At 55.6% G+C, this 12202-nt stretch overlaps 3 protein-coding genes across 3 annotated transcripts; 1 reads left to right on the top strand and 2 right to left on the bottom strand.

Moving 5' to 3' along the window:
* Nucleotides 1-4997: 4997 nt before the first annotated feature.
* On the bottom strand, nucleotides 4998-5462 carry K437DRAFT_73766 (uncharacterized protein). The gene has a single exon (XM_013388980.1). The coding sequence runs from the start codon at nucleotides 5346-5348 to the stop codon at nucleotides 5031-5033; it is 318 nt and encodes a 105-aa protein (XP_013244434.1). The 5' UTR covers nucleotides 5349-5462; the 3' UTR covers nucleotides 4998-5030.
* On the top strand, nucleotides 5463-11048 carry K437DRAFT_73771 (uncharacterized protein). The gene is made up of 7 exons (XM_013388979.1): nucleotides 5463-5925; nucleotides 6000-9475; nucleotides 9542-9625; nucleotides 9689-9999; nucleotides 10067-10328; nucleotides 10393-10612; nucleotides 10677-11048. Exons 1-7 carry the CDS (start codon nucleotides 5577-5579, stop codon nucleotides 10796-10798), a joined length of 4824 nt encoding a protein of 1607 aa, XP_013244433.1. The 5' UTR covers nucleotides 5463-5576; the 3' UTR covers nucleotides 10799-11048.
* A 35-nt stretch (nucleotides 11049-11083) lies between these two features.
* K437DRAFT_255173 (Sm-like ribonucleoprotein) lies at nucleotides 11084-12164 on the bottom strand. The gene is made up of 4 exons (XM_013388978.1): nucleotides 11929-12164; nucleotides 11731-11829; nucleotides 11539-11589; nucleotides 11084-11382 (listed from the first exon to the last, which is right to left on the bottom strand). Exons 1-4 carry the CDS (start codon nucleotides 11971-11973, stop codon nucleotides 11155-11157), a joined length of 423 nt encoding a protein of 140 aa, XP_013244432.1. The 5' UTR covers nucleotides 11974-12164; the 3' UTR covers nucleotides 11084-11154.
* Nucleotides 12165-12202: the final 38 nt, after the last annotated feature.

Raw genomic sequence — 12202 nt, 5'->3', positions numbered from 1 at the left:
ATAGGTAGCCACTCGGGAAGTGAATGTTCTGCATTGCTCTAGCGCCTCTCATAGTTACTTGCTGTATTGGGGCAGACAATGCTCTGGTTGCGGATGTGAGCTGCTGCCCAGCTCCGCGCTATGGAACTCCGGGCATTTGTACGTACCGATGGATGCACGATTTTCATTTCGGAGAGGGCGGAACGGGCATAACAAGACTAGACACTCGCGTGTGGCACGTAGCAAGTGGCCAATATGTCATCCCTCTTTCTATCCAACATTTCACATATACCTACGTATGTAGATATTTCTCAGTTTGATCCGCTCACGATGTACCGCCCCAAACGAGTTTCGACGTCACGTCGCCGTGCCCTGTTACGCCCACGTGACTCGCGAGCGCGACGCCTGGTGGCTGGAGACACTGCAGCTCCGCGCCCTGTGGCACCACTCAGAAAGAACGTTTTTTTGCTGTTCCAGCAGTGGCGGCAGGAGGCAACAGCAGAGGTGGCGTCATGCACTCCTGTGCATTTAATGTACTGGGCAGCCCGCAGAGATCGAATTCGCCGAGCTTCCTTCCTTTTCGCTTCGGGGCACTGCAAGACTTACTTCGACATGTGTCGGAAATCTCGCTCAACTCTAGATCCGTCGAGAGAGTCGCATGGTTTGATAATCAAGTATCGTCTTTTTCACTCAGCCACGTGCTGCAGGCTTTCGGAGAGTCGTAGATTCCCCCAGCTCATCATTTCGTCGGTCCTTCATCAAGTCCTTCCTTGATGAGCGAGAGTCATAGTAGTGCGACAATGTCGCCTGGATCAGGGTGATCGATGCTAATTAGAGTCTGGCACACAATCAGAACTGTGTAGTTCAGGCTCTGGCAATGCTCTGGCCTCCACAATGTCCTGTCTGGCTCTGTTCTGCGCCCAGTATGTCAGCTTCGTGTGTATGTCGTGCTAATTAGTATGTACAGTACGCATCTGTGAGGTGGTGAATGTTCTTATTCCTCCTGTGGAGTGCGAGCTTGGACGGGTAGCACTCCACAGACTGTAGACTGTGCTGACCGGTACAGACATAGCCGGACAGCCTCCTACAGGGGCACACTTGCTTTTTGTCTTTCTTGCCTTTTTCGGGCATCGACAAGTCTTCAAGAGCCACTCGGCTCTGGTAGTGAGCACGGATCAATCCATTATCCATTCTCATACGTACAGACGGTGCAACTGCATCGATGCGACTGCTTCCGGTAACAGTCTGTGCCAGGGTGAACCAGCTGCCAGCGCGCCAGAGGGCAGCATCTAGCTTCCGAGCTCACATCTGTCTCTCTATATGTGTCTCTCTGACGCTCTCTCTCCAGCCTTCCCCAGGTCTCTCGTTCTGCATGACATCTCTTTCTGTTGTTGTGTCTTCTTCATGAAAGGACAGAAAGCTGACTTTTCTGCAATCCATTTGGCCTGGCACCTCTCTGGAGCTCATTGCCAGTTTCTCTCACATCGTCATTATCATCGCATCACCGTTAGTATTCCGCTCTTATGATAGATTGCATTTATCGCAATTCTGAATACAACTTCCCTCCATACATATGCGGCAGTAATTTCTGTCTAGTGTATTGTGCTGCATGCTTACATGCAAGTAGATCAACGCATCTGGACATTTCCCTGTCGCTAGCTGCGGAGCAGGGGCCGCAGTCTTTGCTTTGTCGCTTCCTCCGGGATCCAGAATGACAAGAGTCCAGCAACTCCAGCAGTCCAGCTCTGAGCTCGCTTCAGCGCTGCTCGGGCTTTTTCTATCATCCAAAACGAGCAACATGATGTAGATTGAAGCGACAACAGGAAGTTCTCGTGTATGTAAGTGGATCTAAATCCAAGTTTCGAATATTGTCATCGATGATCAAAGATCAACAATATCCCAGGTCGCCGAGCAAATCACCATGTCGCTTAGCTCGAGAAGGCAAGCACGCGCCCGCATGAAGTGCGATAAAAGCTGCATGATGCGATGTCCAGTGGCTTGCGGTGACGTCCAGATTGCGCCGACCCGAACTAATGACGAGTGATTGGTATCAAATGCAGAAGGAAGAAAGTGTGTCCCGACCCTGTTGCGATTTGCGACAGGTCTCGCGAACAGCACAACCTTTGCTGAGATTGGAGTTCCGACTCTTCGCGCATCTTGTATGTGTCACCGTTGCTCGTTAAGGCTGATTGGGCGTTCGGACGCACAGGCGGCGAGTGTTCACCGAAGGGGTCCAGTGTTCGGATTTCATATTTGAATGTTCACATTCGAGCGTCGAACGTTCAGCATGGTTCATCGCCATGCTGTAAGCAAAACAACATGCAACATGCAGCAACCTATTTCACCAAACAATTCTAATTTCATGAGTCCGTTTTGCGACCCGGCTTGCTCGTCAACGCAAACTTGATTATGGGAGTACTCACGTAGCAGTCTGAGACTCGAAGCCGATCGGCTGATGAAGAATGGGCCGACGCATGTAGCAGGAGCGGTCCGCAACGCAAGCCATGCGGGTCCTGGGTCGTGACTGACACGGTACCTTATTTGTGAATGTCTGACGATGCGCAATCTGTGTCGCGGACGCTGACGTTATTTGCGTCGACAACTGAAATACCAGATTTTTCGTCGTCAGCAGCCAGCCGCCAGCGTCGCCTTTTGGGTTCATTTATTTACTGCAGGGCATCGTTCATAACTCATGACGTACTCACAACTTCCCCGCTCACATGGTCACATGTGCTGGGCCCGATTGCTCCATGTACACCTGAGCAATGAGCCAGCTGGCCGTGTTCATCAATTCGAAGCCACAGAGGATGTGCAAGGACGGGCAGTCACATGCGGTGGATGCGGCGCATTGTTTATGACCTCAAGCAAGCGGAGAATGCTGTTTCAGACACTTGTTGTTCCCGAGTCTTGACTTGACCTGACAGCGTACATAAATCTTTTCGGCTGTATACAGGCCACTCACGATGACAAGCGCATCTCTCACCAAAATAGGGGACGCTTCGTTGCTGGGTCCTGGAAGGAAAGTTTACTCAAGGAGAGGATGGGATGAGAGCTGGCGAACAGCGCGGTACTCGCCAGGTGTCTGCTGGCCACTGCCGTTGCACACAACGCATTAGCAACGAGAAAAGTACATGATCCCCGCAATGACCCCGCTGGAGGGTGAGTCGCCGAATAGGCAGAGGATCTGGCCTTTGCGCAAGCCTAGCGTCCATGCGCTACAAGCGTGGCCCACTATGAGCCTGATGTTGCTGCGCGCATGTCTTCCCCAAGTATGGGAGGGCGAGGGCGAGGACGACGATTCATTTGATTGTTGACTTGCGCGACGTCTCGAAGAGGTCAGAGATCAGATGACCACGCTCTCACCTTCGAAGGTCTAGTTAGCGTGGACTGTGGTGGTGACTGTGAGAAGTGAGGAGGATGTCCTAATCGCGTGGCCCCCACTCGAATGAATTGACCTGTCCATCTGTAGTTCGATCACTGAACTAAGCGGTTGGCCGCCCTGAGTAACTAGTCACTCAATCATCATTGGTCCATCTGCGACACTCAAGAATGGAAGGATACATTTGTGCACGTACGAATTTTGAGCATTAAACTCACACTCACGCATCGATTTACTTCCTGGTTCAAATTCAAAATACTTACCGCTCACCAGTCACCGTTAGCATTTCACGTGTTACAATCAGGAGATTACTAGGATCTCTGAACTATCTGGCATTCGACGTTCAGTCATCAGCGTTCCGCGCCCAGACGTTTAGACGCACAGCCAGCAGCCTATCTACTGCGCGTCACGCGCGAACGCGAACATGGCCGCCACGCTTCACCGTTCAAAGTCCACCGTCCACCTGCGGCTGCGCAGCTCGACGACCACCGGGGCTAGTACCAATGCCAAACGAATAGATGTAGGCACCTCCCATCGTCGGAGTGTTCAGGTTCTTCCGGATCCTACATTTCATCATCCATCCTTGTCGTCCATTCACGACGATGTTACAGGAGGCCTGCCATTAGAGGCTGCCGCGGCTCGGGACGTGAGGAGGATCTTATGAGTCATATGCCACTGTCCTTCATCATATGTGCCTCGCTCGCCTTTCGGAACGAAATTCAATGAGGTTCATTGGCCGGGCACATCATGGAATCATTGAATCCATAATCGATTTGCACAAGGCGGATGATGTGACGCATTGGAATGCAATTGGCGCGGCCGATATGCACGCAGCGTGCTGAGTGGCACGGAGATCTTGCAGTGATGCTGATGCCCCCGCGGGTTGAAAGTCGATTCTCCTTGCCACGTTGCAATTGGTGCATTTGGAAGGACGTTCCAGCAACTCAGGCAACACTTCGAAGTCACTACGCAGTAACTTGTGCCTCGTAGCGGCCATTTGGTCGGTGGACCTGATCCGACTTTCGAGCATGGCTCACTGCGCTTCTCATGCCATAGACAGTGTATATCTCAATTCGGACTGGTCACTCAATCAAGAGCCTGCTAGTCGTGACGAGGTGACTGGAAGGTGTCTGGTATACATGTATATAGGAAGCCCCTTACCAGCAAAGCTTCCAGATGACGAGGAATAGGGAGAGGGTGATGGTGATGGATGTGGATGTGGCGGTGTGGGCGAGAGCGGTCCAGGGCAGCAGCAATAGCGAATTCCCTCAACCTTGGAGCTCTTTCTTTTCCGCATGAAAGGGGAGAAACTGTATCGAAGTCTTCTCTGTGCCCTGTTGCCCAGTGGGCTGTGTCTGGCGCCGGACGCCCACCAGCTGGGTGCGGGTGAAGAGAAGGAGAGAGGCGTGCACTGGGCCAGTGAGAGAATGGTCGCATACATCCGGTCTCTTTCTCCCACTGTATTCACTCCTCGTGCAGGGGGTGGGTGGGCAACAAAATTTTGGGTCATCCAGATCAAGGTCTTGTTCGTTCACCTTGCTCCTTTGCATCTCCATCATCATCATCACCAACTTCCTCGATATCAGGAGGAAGAGGAGACCTCTAACCTCCAACAGATACTTTGGTTCGACAGCGGCAGCAGACGACCGAAAGGAATCGCCTCGGCCACGGCTCAAGTCAAGGCACGGCATCGAGAGGCCAGGTTGGAAGCCGCAGCATCAAAAGCGCGCGCTTTGCTTCTGCCCGCTCCCTCTTGCCAGGCAAAAAGCATCGTGTCGATAGCTTCGTCTGCGTGGCTTAGTTTTGGATGAGCATTGAAAGGGCAGAAGCCTTTCGTGAGCTCCTCTTTTGTGCAGCGTGCCAGGCTCTTGATTCGTTGTTCAGCACTCGCCTCATAGTCACTACAGGCTCTACTCGCGAGAAGATCGCGTGATCCCGCCAGAATCGGCAACCATAAAAGGGAAGGCATTGTTCTCGAGCATACGCCCATTCGTCAATCTGAACAGGATCAGGCATCCTCTTCACTCAGAATTGCAGCTCGTGGACTTGCCTGGTGCAGGTTCTCGTAAGAAAAGACGCGAGGAAGTCTCGAGAACGGGTTTACTTCCTGCTTGCAGCACACGCGCAATCAGCGATCTCTAAGCGATCGTAGCCTCCTCCACATCAGAAGCGTGCATCAGCATTTCCCCCAAGCACCTCACGATTAAAGACAAGAGTGATGAGCAGCAAGACCGGTAGCGACACGCCCACCAACAGCAACGTGACCGCCAAGGCCTCCACCACCTCTCATTCCGGAAGCAGCAAGCCTCAGCCCTTCAACTACGCAGCGGCAGCAGCCAAATCAAAGCAGACGGCAGCGCCAGTAGTGGTGGCAGCAGGTTCTAGCAATGATGCGGCAGGAAGCACAGCGAACACTGGCGCTTCCGCTTCGGTGGCACAGGTGAATGGCTCGGCGGCCGTCAATGGCGTGTTCGCCAAGCCAGGGGAGGTGAACGGAGCGGATGCGCAGCAGCGAGGTCAGTCGGCTGTCAGCATCCCCAAGGCAGCGAACACTGCCCTTCGGACTGGTGAGGGCGGTTAACGGTTTGTAGGGTCTTACCTTTTATGATTGCTGAATGCCTTTTTACTTGGCAACCTGCAGCAGCTAGCATCAACTTTGGCTCTGTGCAAGACGCCGAGGCCACGCTTTCCGTGTCTCCCGCACAGCCTCCGGTGACGGGGCACATCGGCAAACCTGCAGCATTCGGATCCGTCAATGCGATGAGCACTTCCAACGTAGGCAAGGACAAGGGCCTGGTGATCGGCACTAAGGAGAATGCGACTACTCCTGCTGCTCCTAAGCCCAAGATGGACTTCCAGAAGCTGTTCCAGAACCCCGCCTCTCAGCAGCCCTCTGCACTGTCGGGTACGCAAGCAACACCGGCAGCTTCTACCGCTGCCACTCCAGACGCGGCTTCGACTCCAGGTAGCAGTCTGCCTTCGGCTAGCAACTCGCCCGTCGTCGCAAACGCGAGCATGCGGTCGCCACCATCGCAACAGCAACATCTCTCTTCGAGTTCGCGCTTGCCAGGCGCTCCGCCGGTCGCCGCCGCCGGTCAGCCCTCTGCTCTGCGACCTCCCGGCCAGAGCCGGGACTTCCAGCCGGGTCAACGAAATCCTTCCGGTGGCCAACCTCCGTACGGTAGCCGCATGCAAGCAGGTCCAGCTCAGGGCGTGCCACCGCAGTACGCCGGCTATGCGGTGTACCATGGTGGCTCCGCGAACGGACTACGGTCGCCGAGCATGATGCAGATGTACCCCATGCCTCAACCGTTCCCGGGCTATAACCCATATATGCAGCAGCAGCAGCAACCGCCGCCACCGCAGCCACAGCAGTTCCCGGGATCCCCAGCGCACTGGGCGCCACCATCGCCGCGGCCGCCAGTAGGTGCCACACAAGGAGCAGGGCAACCTGGTCTTGGAGGTGCTGCGCAACAGCAAGGTGGTGCTGCGCGGCCTCCGCAGTCGCCGGCACCGAGTATGGCAAGTCTAGCTTCACCTCCACCTCAACAAGCTGGCTTCCCATCCGTTGCAGGAGTTCGCCCGGGCCATATACATACGCCCAGCGGCTCATTCGCCGGTAGCCATTCGGCGCAGTCATCGATCAGCAGTGTCAGTGCCGGTGCACCGGCGTTCTTGCCAAGGGCGAATTCTGCGATCAAGATAGTTGACCCCCTCACGAACCAGGTGGTCAATGCCAAGGTCGCCAATCCTAAGCCTGCCGCATCCACAGCTTCTTCTTCGAGACCCAGCACGCCTGGCTTGACCGCCCCGTCCGCTCCTGCCGGCCAGCCCGCCACACCAGATGCAGCGCCGGCGTCCCCTTCACCTTCGCCGAGCGTAACGTCGTTTGCTGCTCCCAGCAAGATCCAGACGCAGCAAAGCTTCATACGGGCAGTCAATGAGCTGAAGAAGGCGTCGGATGAGAAGAAGCTGAAGGAGGAAGAAGAGGCGCGCAAGAAGCGAGAGGAGGAGGCTGCAGCCAAGAAAAAGGAAGAGGAGGAAGCGGCAGCGGCAGCGCAAAAGAAGGAGGAGGAAGAACGAGCCAAGCTCGAGGAAGAAGAGAAGAAGCGCAAGCAGCAAGAAGCGGAAGAGCGACGTAAGCGCGAAGAGGAAGAGCGGCTCAAAAAGGAAGAGGACGAGCGCAAGGCTGCTACGGAAGCCAAGCGCAAGGCTGAAGAAGTAGCTGCTAAGGCACAGGCGGAACGGGAGGAGCGCGAAGCCAAGGAGGCGGCAGAGAGTCAAGCTGAAGCCAAGGATGCTGAAGAGAAGGCAAAGCGGCCAGCTCCTGTGCCGATCGACACCAGCCTCGACGAGATGGCAAGTAGGGTTGGCAAGAGCTCTGTCGCTGACGTCGAGCGGATGGCCAGGGAAGCTTCGTCCGTCCCCTCGACCCCACTTCTCAGTATCCCGCCCACTCCACGGACACCTGGCACGCCTGGCTTTGCTAGCCTGCCGGCCAAGCCGCAAGTGCAGCCCTCTTCGAGCAGTATCAAGCTCGATACTACAGAGCTCGAGAAGCGTCGGCGGCCAGACAAGCTGGATCTCACCAGCACGCCCAAAGGCGTTACTTCCGACACACCTATGTCCGCCGCCCTTCAAGCTCTCGGCTCAGCGAACCGTATTGAGGACCTAAGCAAGGTGCAGTACCCATCCTCCATCAAGTCACCGCGGCCGGATCTCAACGACGAGTCTGGCGAGGGTCGCTTCCGATATGATCGCGAGTTCCTCTTGCAGTTCATGGGCGTCTTCAAGGAGAAGCCACGGGAGTTGCCGCCATTGGGTGACATCGGTATGGAACCGGGCCGTGGTTCCACCTTCGGCAAGCGTGCTCCGGGCATCGGCGGCGGTGCCGCTCCTGGACGTGGGCCAGCAACAGGTCTCGGGATCGGTGTCGGAGGCGGCTCCGCTTTCGGTAAGCCCCCGGCCAAGAGCAGCGAGGAACGATTTGCACAGTCAACCGCTGGTTCACGTGGTAGCGGCATGGGCAACTTTGGCGGGCCTATGGGCGCCTTCCAGATGGGTCGGGGCACGCAGCCGCTCTCACGTGGTGGTAGCGGCAGCGGCGCTATTCCTTCGCGCGAAATGATGGGTCGCACCAGCAGCAAGCGAGGCGGCCGCAAGCCGGACGGCGCTCCAGGGCGTGGTCCATACAACCCACCAGAGAAGGGTGGTCCGACGATTCTTCTGTCTGAAGTCATGCCTCTGGAGAAATCGGCCAACCGCTGGGCGCCGCAAGTCCAGACCGGAAAGGGTGCAGGGCTCAAAGCAGACTCGCCCGAAATGGTGCAGAGGAAGGTCAAAGCGCTGCTGAACAAGCTCACTCTCGACAACTTTGATTCCATCGCTGGTCAGATTCTGGCGTGGGCCAACAAGTCAGTCGACGAGACCGACGGGCGGACTTTGCGACAGGTCATTGCACTCATCTTCGAAAAGGCCACGGACGAAGCTGCCTTCTCCACAATGTACGCCAAGCTCTGCGCAACTCTGCAATCGGAGCTCAAACCAGAGGTCAAGGATGTCAACCTCACTTTACCCGACGGTACTCCGGTGTCTGGTGGTGCATTGTTCCGCAAGTATCTTCTGAACAGGTGCCAAGAGGATTTCGAGCGTGGGTGGGCGCACCGTGACGCTACGGCAGCTGCTGCCAAGAGCAAAGAGGCGGACGATCGTGCGAAGAAGGAGAGCAACGAGAAGTCAGAAGGGGAGGCCAAGGAAGCCGAAGAAAAAGGCGACGTGGCCCCTGAAAACAAAGAGGCCGAGTTGCTCTCAGACGAGTACTACGCGGCACAGAAGGCAAAGCGAAGGGGTCTTGGTCTTGTTCGCTTCATTGGTGAGCTCTTCAAGCTCAGCATGATTTCAGACAGGATCATGCATGTGTGCGTCAAGCAATTGCTGCATGACGTGGAAGAGCCTGAAGAGGAAGACATCGAATCTGTTTGCAAGTTGCTCACCACCGTGGGCAAGCTGCTCGATGGGCACGAAAGGGGCCGTCCCCTTATGGAGATTTACTTTGACCGCATGACAACAATGGCGTCCAACCCGAAACTCAATTCGAGAATTAGATTCATGATTTTGGTGAGTAGGCTCAACAAGTGCGAGTCAAGCCTTTCGCTGAAGCAAACTTCTTTTGCTCGGGTCTAGGATATCATCGAGCTCCGAAAAGCGAACTGGGTTCCGAGACACGACAACAGCGGCCCTAAGACGATCGCAGACGTTCACCGGGAAGTGAGTGACGGACAGGGTTGGGTTGTCAGAAAATCGCTCATAGCTCATCCTGGACTTTCGCAGGCTGCCAAGCAGAAGATCGAACAAGATCGCGAAGCCGCCTTGCGCGCAGCGCGAGGCGGGCCCATGTCGCGCGGTGGGTCGCGCAGAGGCCAGACGCGAGACAGCCCTGATGGCTGGAACACCATCGGTCAAGCCCCGCCGCCTATGTTGCGACCAACTGACCTATCCAAGTTTGGCAAGGGGATCAACCGCGGAGGGCCGACCAACATTGGCTCTGGCCCTCAGAGCGTCTTCTCTAAGAAAGGCGGCAAAGGCACTGGGTCAGAAGAAGGTAGCAACCCTCCGACACGCACCAATTCATCTTCCAATATGTGAGGAACGGACTCTATCCCGTTGAGGTGCAGATGGCCAAGGCTGACCCCATTTCCACTCGCATAGCTTCGCTTTGCTCAGCAAGGACGCCGAACCGGAGGAGCCGCAGCGTCCCAAGCTCAAGCTGCAGCCCCGCACCAAACCCCTCCCTGGCGATGACGAAAAGGAACCCGAGGGAGCTGATGAGGAGGCTGAAGAGGGAGAGGATGAGGAAGAAGAGTTGGCGATTGCAGAAATTAGCGACGAACAGGCGAAGACAAAAATTGACAACAATGTCAAGGAGTTCCTTGAAGTCAAGAACATCGAGGAGGGAAAGAGCTCTATCGAGGTGCGTTGCCTTCACTCCTCTCGTCGTTCCTTCGCCCTTACTGATGGAACCCATTTACGGATAGGCACTTCCCGTGAGCCGCCGGCCGGACTTTATCAAGGCGATCGCCGCGGCAGCCATGGATAAGAACGATGCCGTCGTACAGCTGGTCGCTCAGTTGTTTGGCGCATTGAAGTCAGCTGACATCGTGGACGATGACATGATTGTCAAAGGCTTCAAAGACCACGTCGACTATCTCGATGACACGAGCATCGATGTGCCGAACGCCTACGCGTTCGCCGCAAGTGAGTCTGTGCTCCCGCATGCGCATGTGGAGTGGAAGGCTGACAACCCCTCTGTGTGCGACAGACATGCTTGTCGGGTCGGGCCTTCCAAAGGAACGGATCGAGGCCATGACAAAGACAATGGAGGGCGAAGGTATCAAGACACCTCGGGAGCGTCTCATGGAGAAGGTCGAGGCGTTGCTTTGACCGCAGCTTCACCATCCACTGACTCAGCGCAAGTAGGCGCTTCCGCACCCTCCTGGGTCGCAGCACCAGAAAGGAGGGCCGCTGGGTTGGGTTGCATTTTGAAATGCTTCTTGAAGATACCTTTGCACATGCTCAACGGCTCCAGCTGGATGACTCTTTGTGTCTTATCATCGCACACCCTTGGGGCTCCATGTGCATCCCGTATGTTCCCATCATCAAAATTTGCAATATATGCAATCATCAACATAGCGAAGTGTGGTTGCGACGGTGCAGCTGAAGAATATCTGACTAACGTTGGGGTCGACTGTAGTACGCCTCCTATCTTACATGAAACCAAAGCATGTACCCTCGACATATTATGCTCGCCCCCTGCCTCTTGGTGCTCGTCCTGCGCCACTCACGCCTCGACCTGGTGGTCCTCCACCCCTACCTCCAGGTCCACCTCGTCCCGGACCAGAGCCTCGCCCCTGTCCACCGCGGCCGTGCCCATGCCCATAGCCTTGCGCTTGTCTTTGCTTGCGCGCCGCTTCCTCCTGTTCCTTGACGGTGTCGATGACTGAATCAGCGATCCGGCAGTACTTGATCTGATGCCATAGGTACGATTGCACATTCAGGCGAACGTGAACAGGAGGTCATGCATGTGAAAAAGGAGGGCGAGGTGTTGATGGCAGCGAGAGATTTGAACCCATTTGTGGTGAGCACAACAGCAGCCACTTCTCAAAAGGGCCAAAGGAGCTCACCGTTGAGCCGCGGATGTAGCATTCCGGAAGCTTCCAGAACCGCTCTCCATCCTGCGAAAGGACAACAAGGGCCGGGTGAGTTGTGATGCTCCAGCGCTTGCGCTAGGAGCGCAAGGGACACTTGGTATCCGTTTGCTCAGAATACTGAAGATTTCGGCTCATCGAGCCGGAACTGGATCCGCGTAGACTCACGGCGCTTGTTTGGTAGACCTCTCGTAATGTGAGGTTCATGAAGTTGTCGCACGCGATCAAGTGGCCATTGAAGGTTTCGCCATTCTTAAGCTCAACGAGCTGTTTCAAAGGTGAAGAATCCCGTCAGAACACCCTGGCTCGCAGCGGTGCATCTTCTCCGTCAAACCTGCAAGCAGCTCTGCAGCTTTTATCACTCACCATCGGTTTGCACTGCGCTGCATTCAGCAGCGTTAGCGGTAGCATGGCTTTGACCCGCTCTCTACTGACCCTGCGAAAGGCCTTGCAAGTGGGATGATTTAGGGCTCGGTGATGGCACGCTTCTTTCTACTAGGCGCGTTCTCTTCTGCGGCCTGAGGAGGTTGTTCACGATGGTCTGCGCCTGCAACCGATTCGCCCTGCGGTACGTGTGCTCCCTTTGAGATGTCAGATGGAGGAGAGTGCAAGCTCAACAAGTCGAAGCGTGACGCATCTC

The sequence above is a fragment of the Tilletiaria anomala genome (genome assembly GCF_000711695.1).
Source record: "Tilletiaria anomala UBC 951 chromosome Unknown K437scaffold_20, whole genome shotgun sequence".
In the NCBI taxonomy this organism is placed as follows: domain Eukaryota; kingdom Fungi; phylum Basidiomycota; class Exobasidiomycetes; order Georgefischeriales; family Tilletiariaceae; genus Tilletiaria; species Tilletiaria anomala.
Note: the sequence above shows the minus strand (reverse complement) of the source record. Positions and strands in the feature narration are given on the sequence as shown.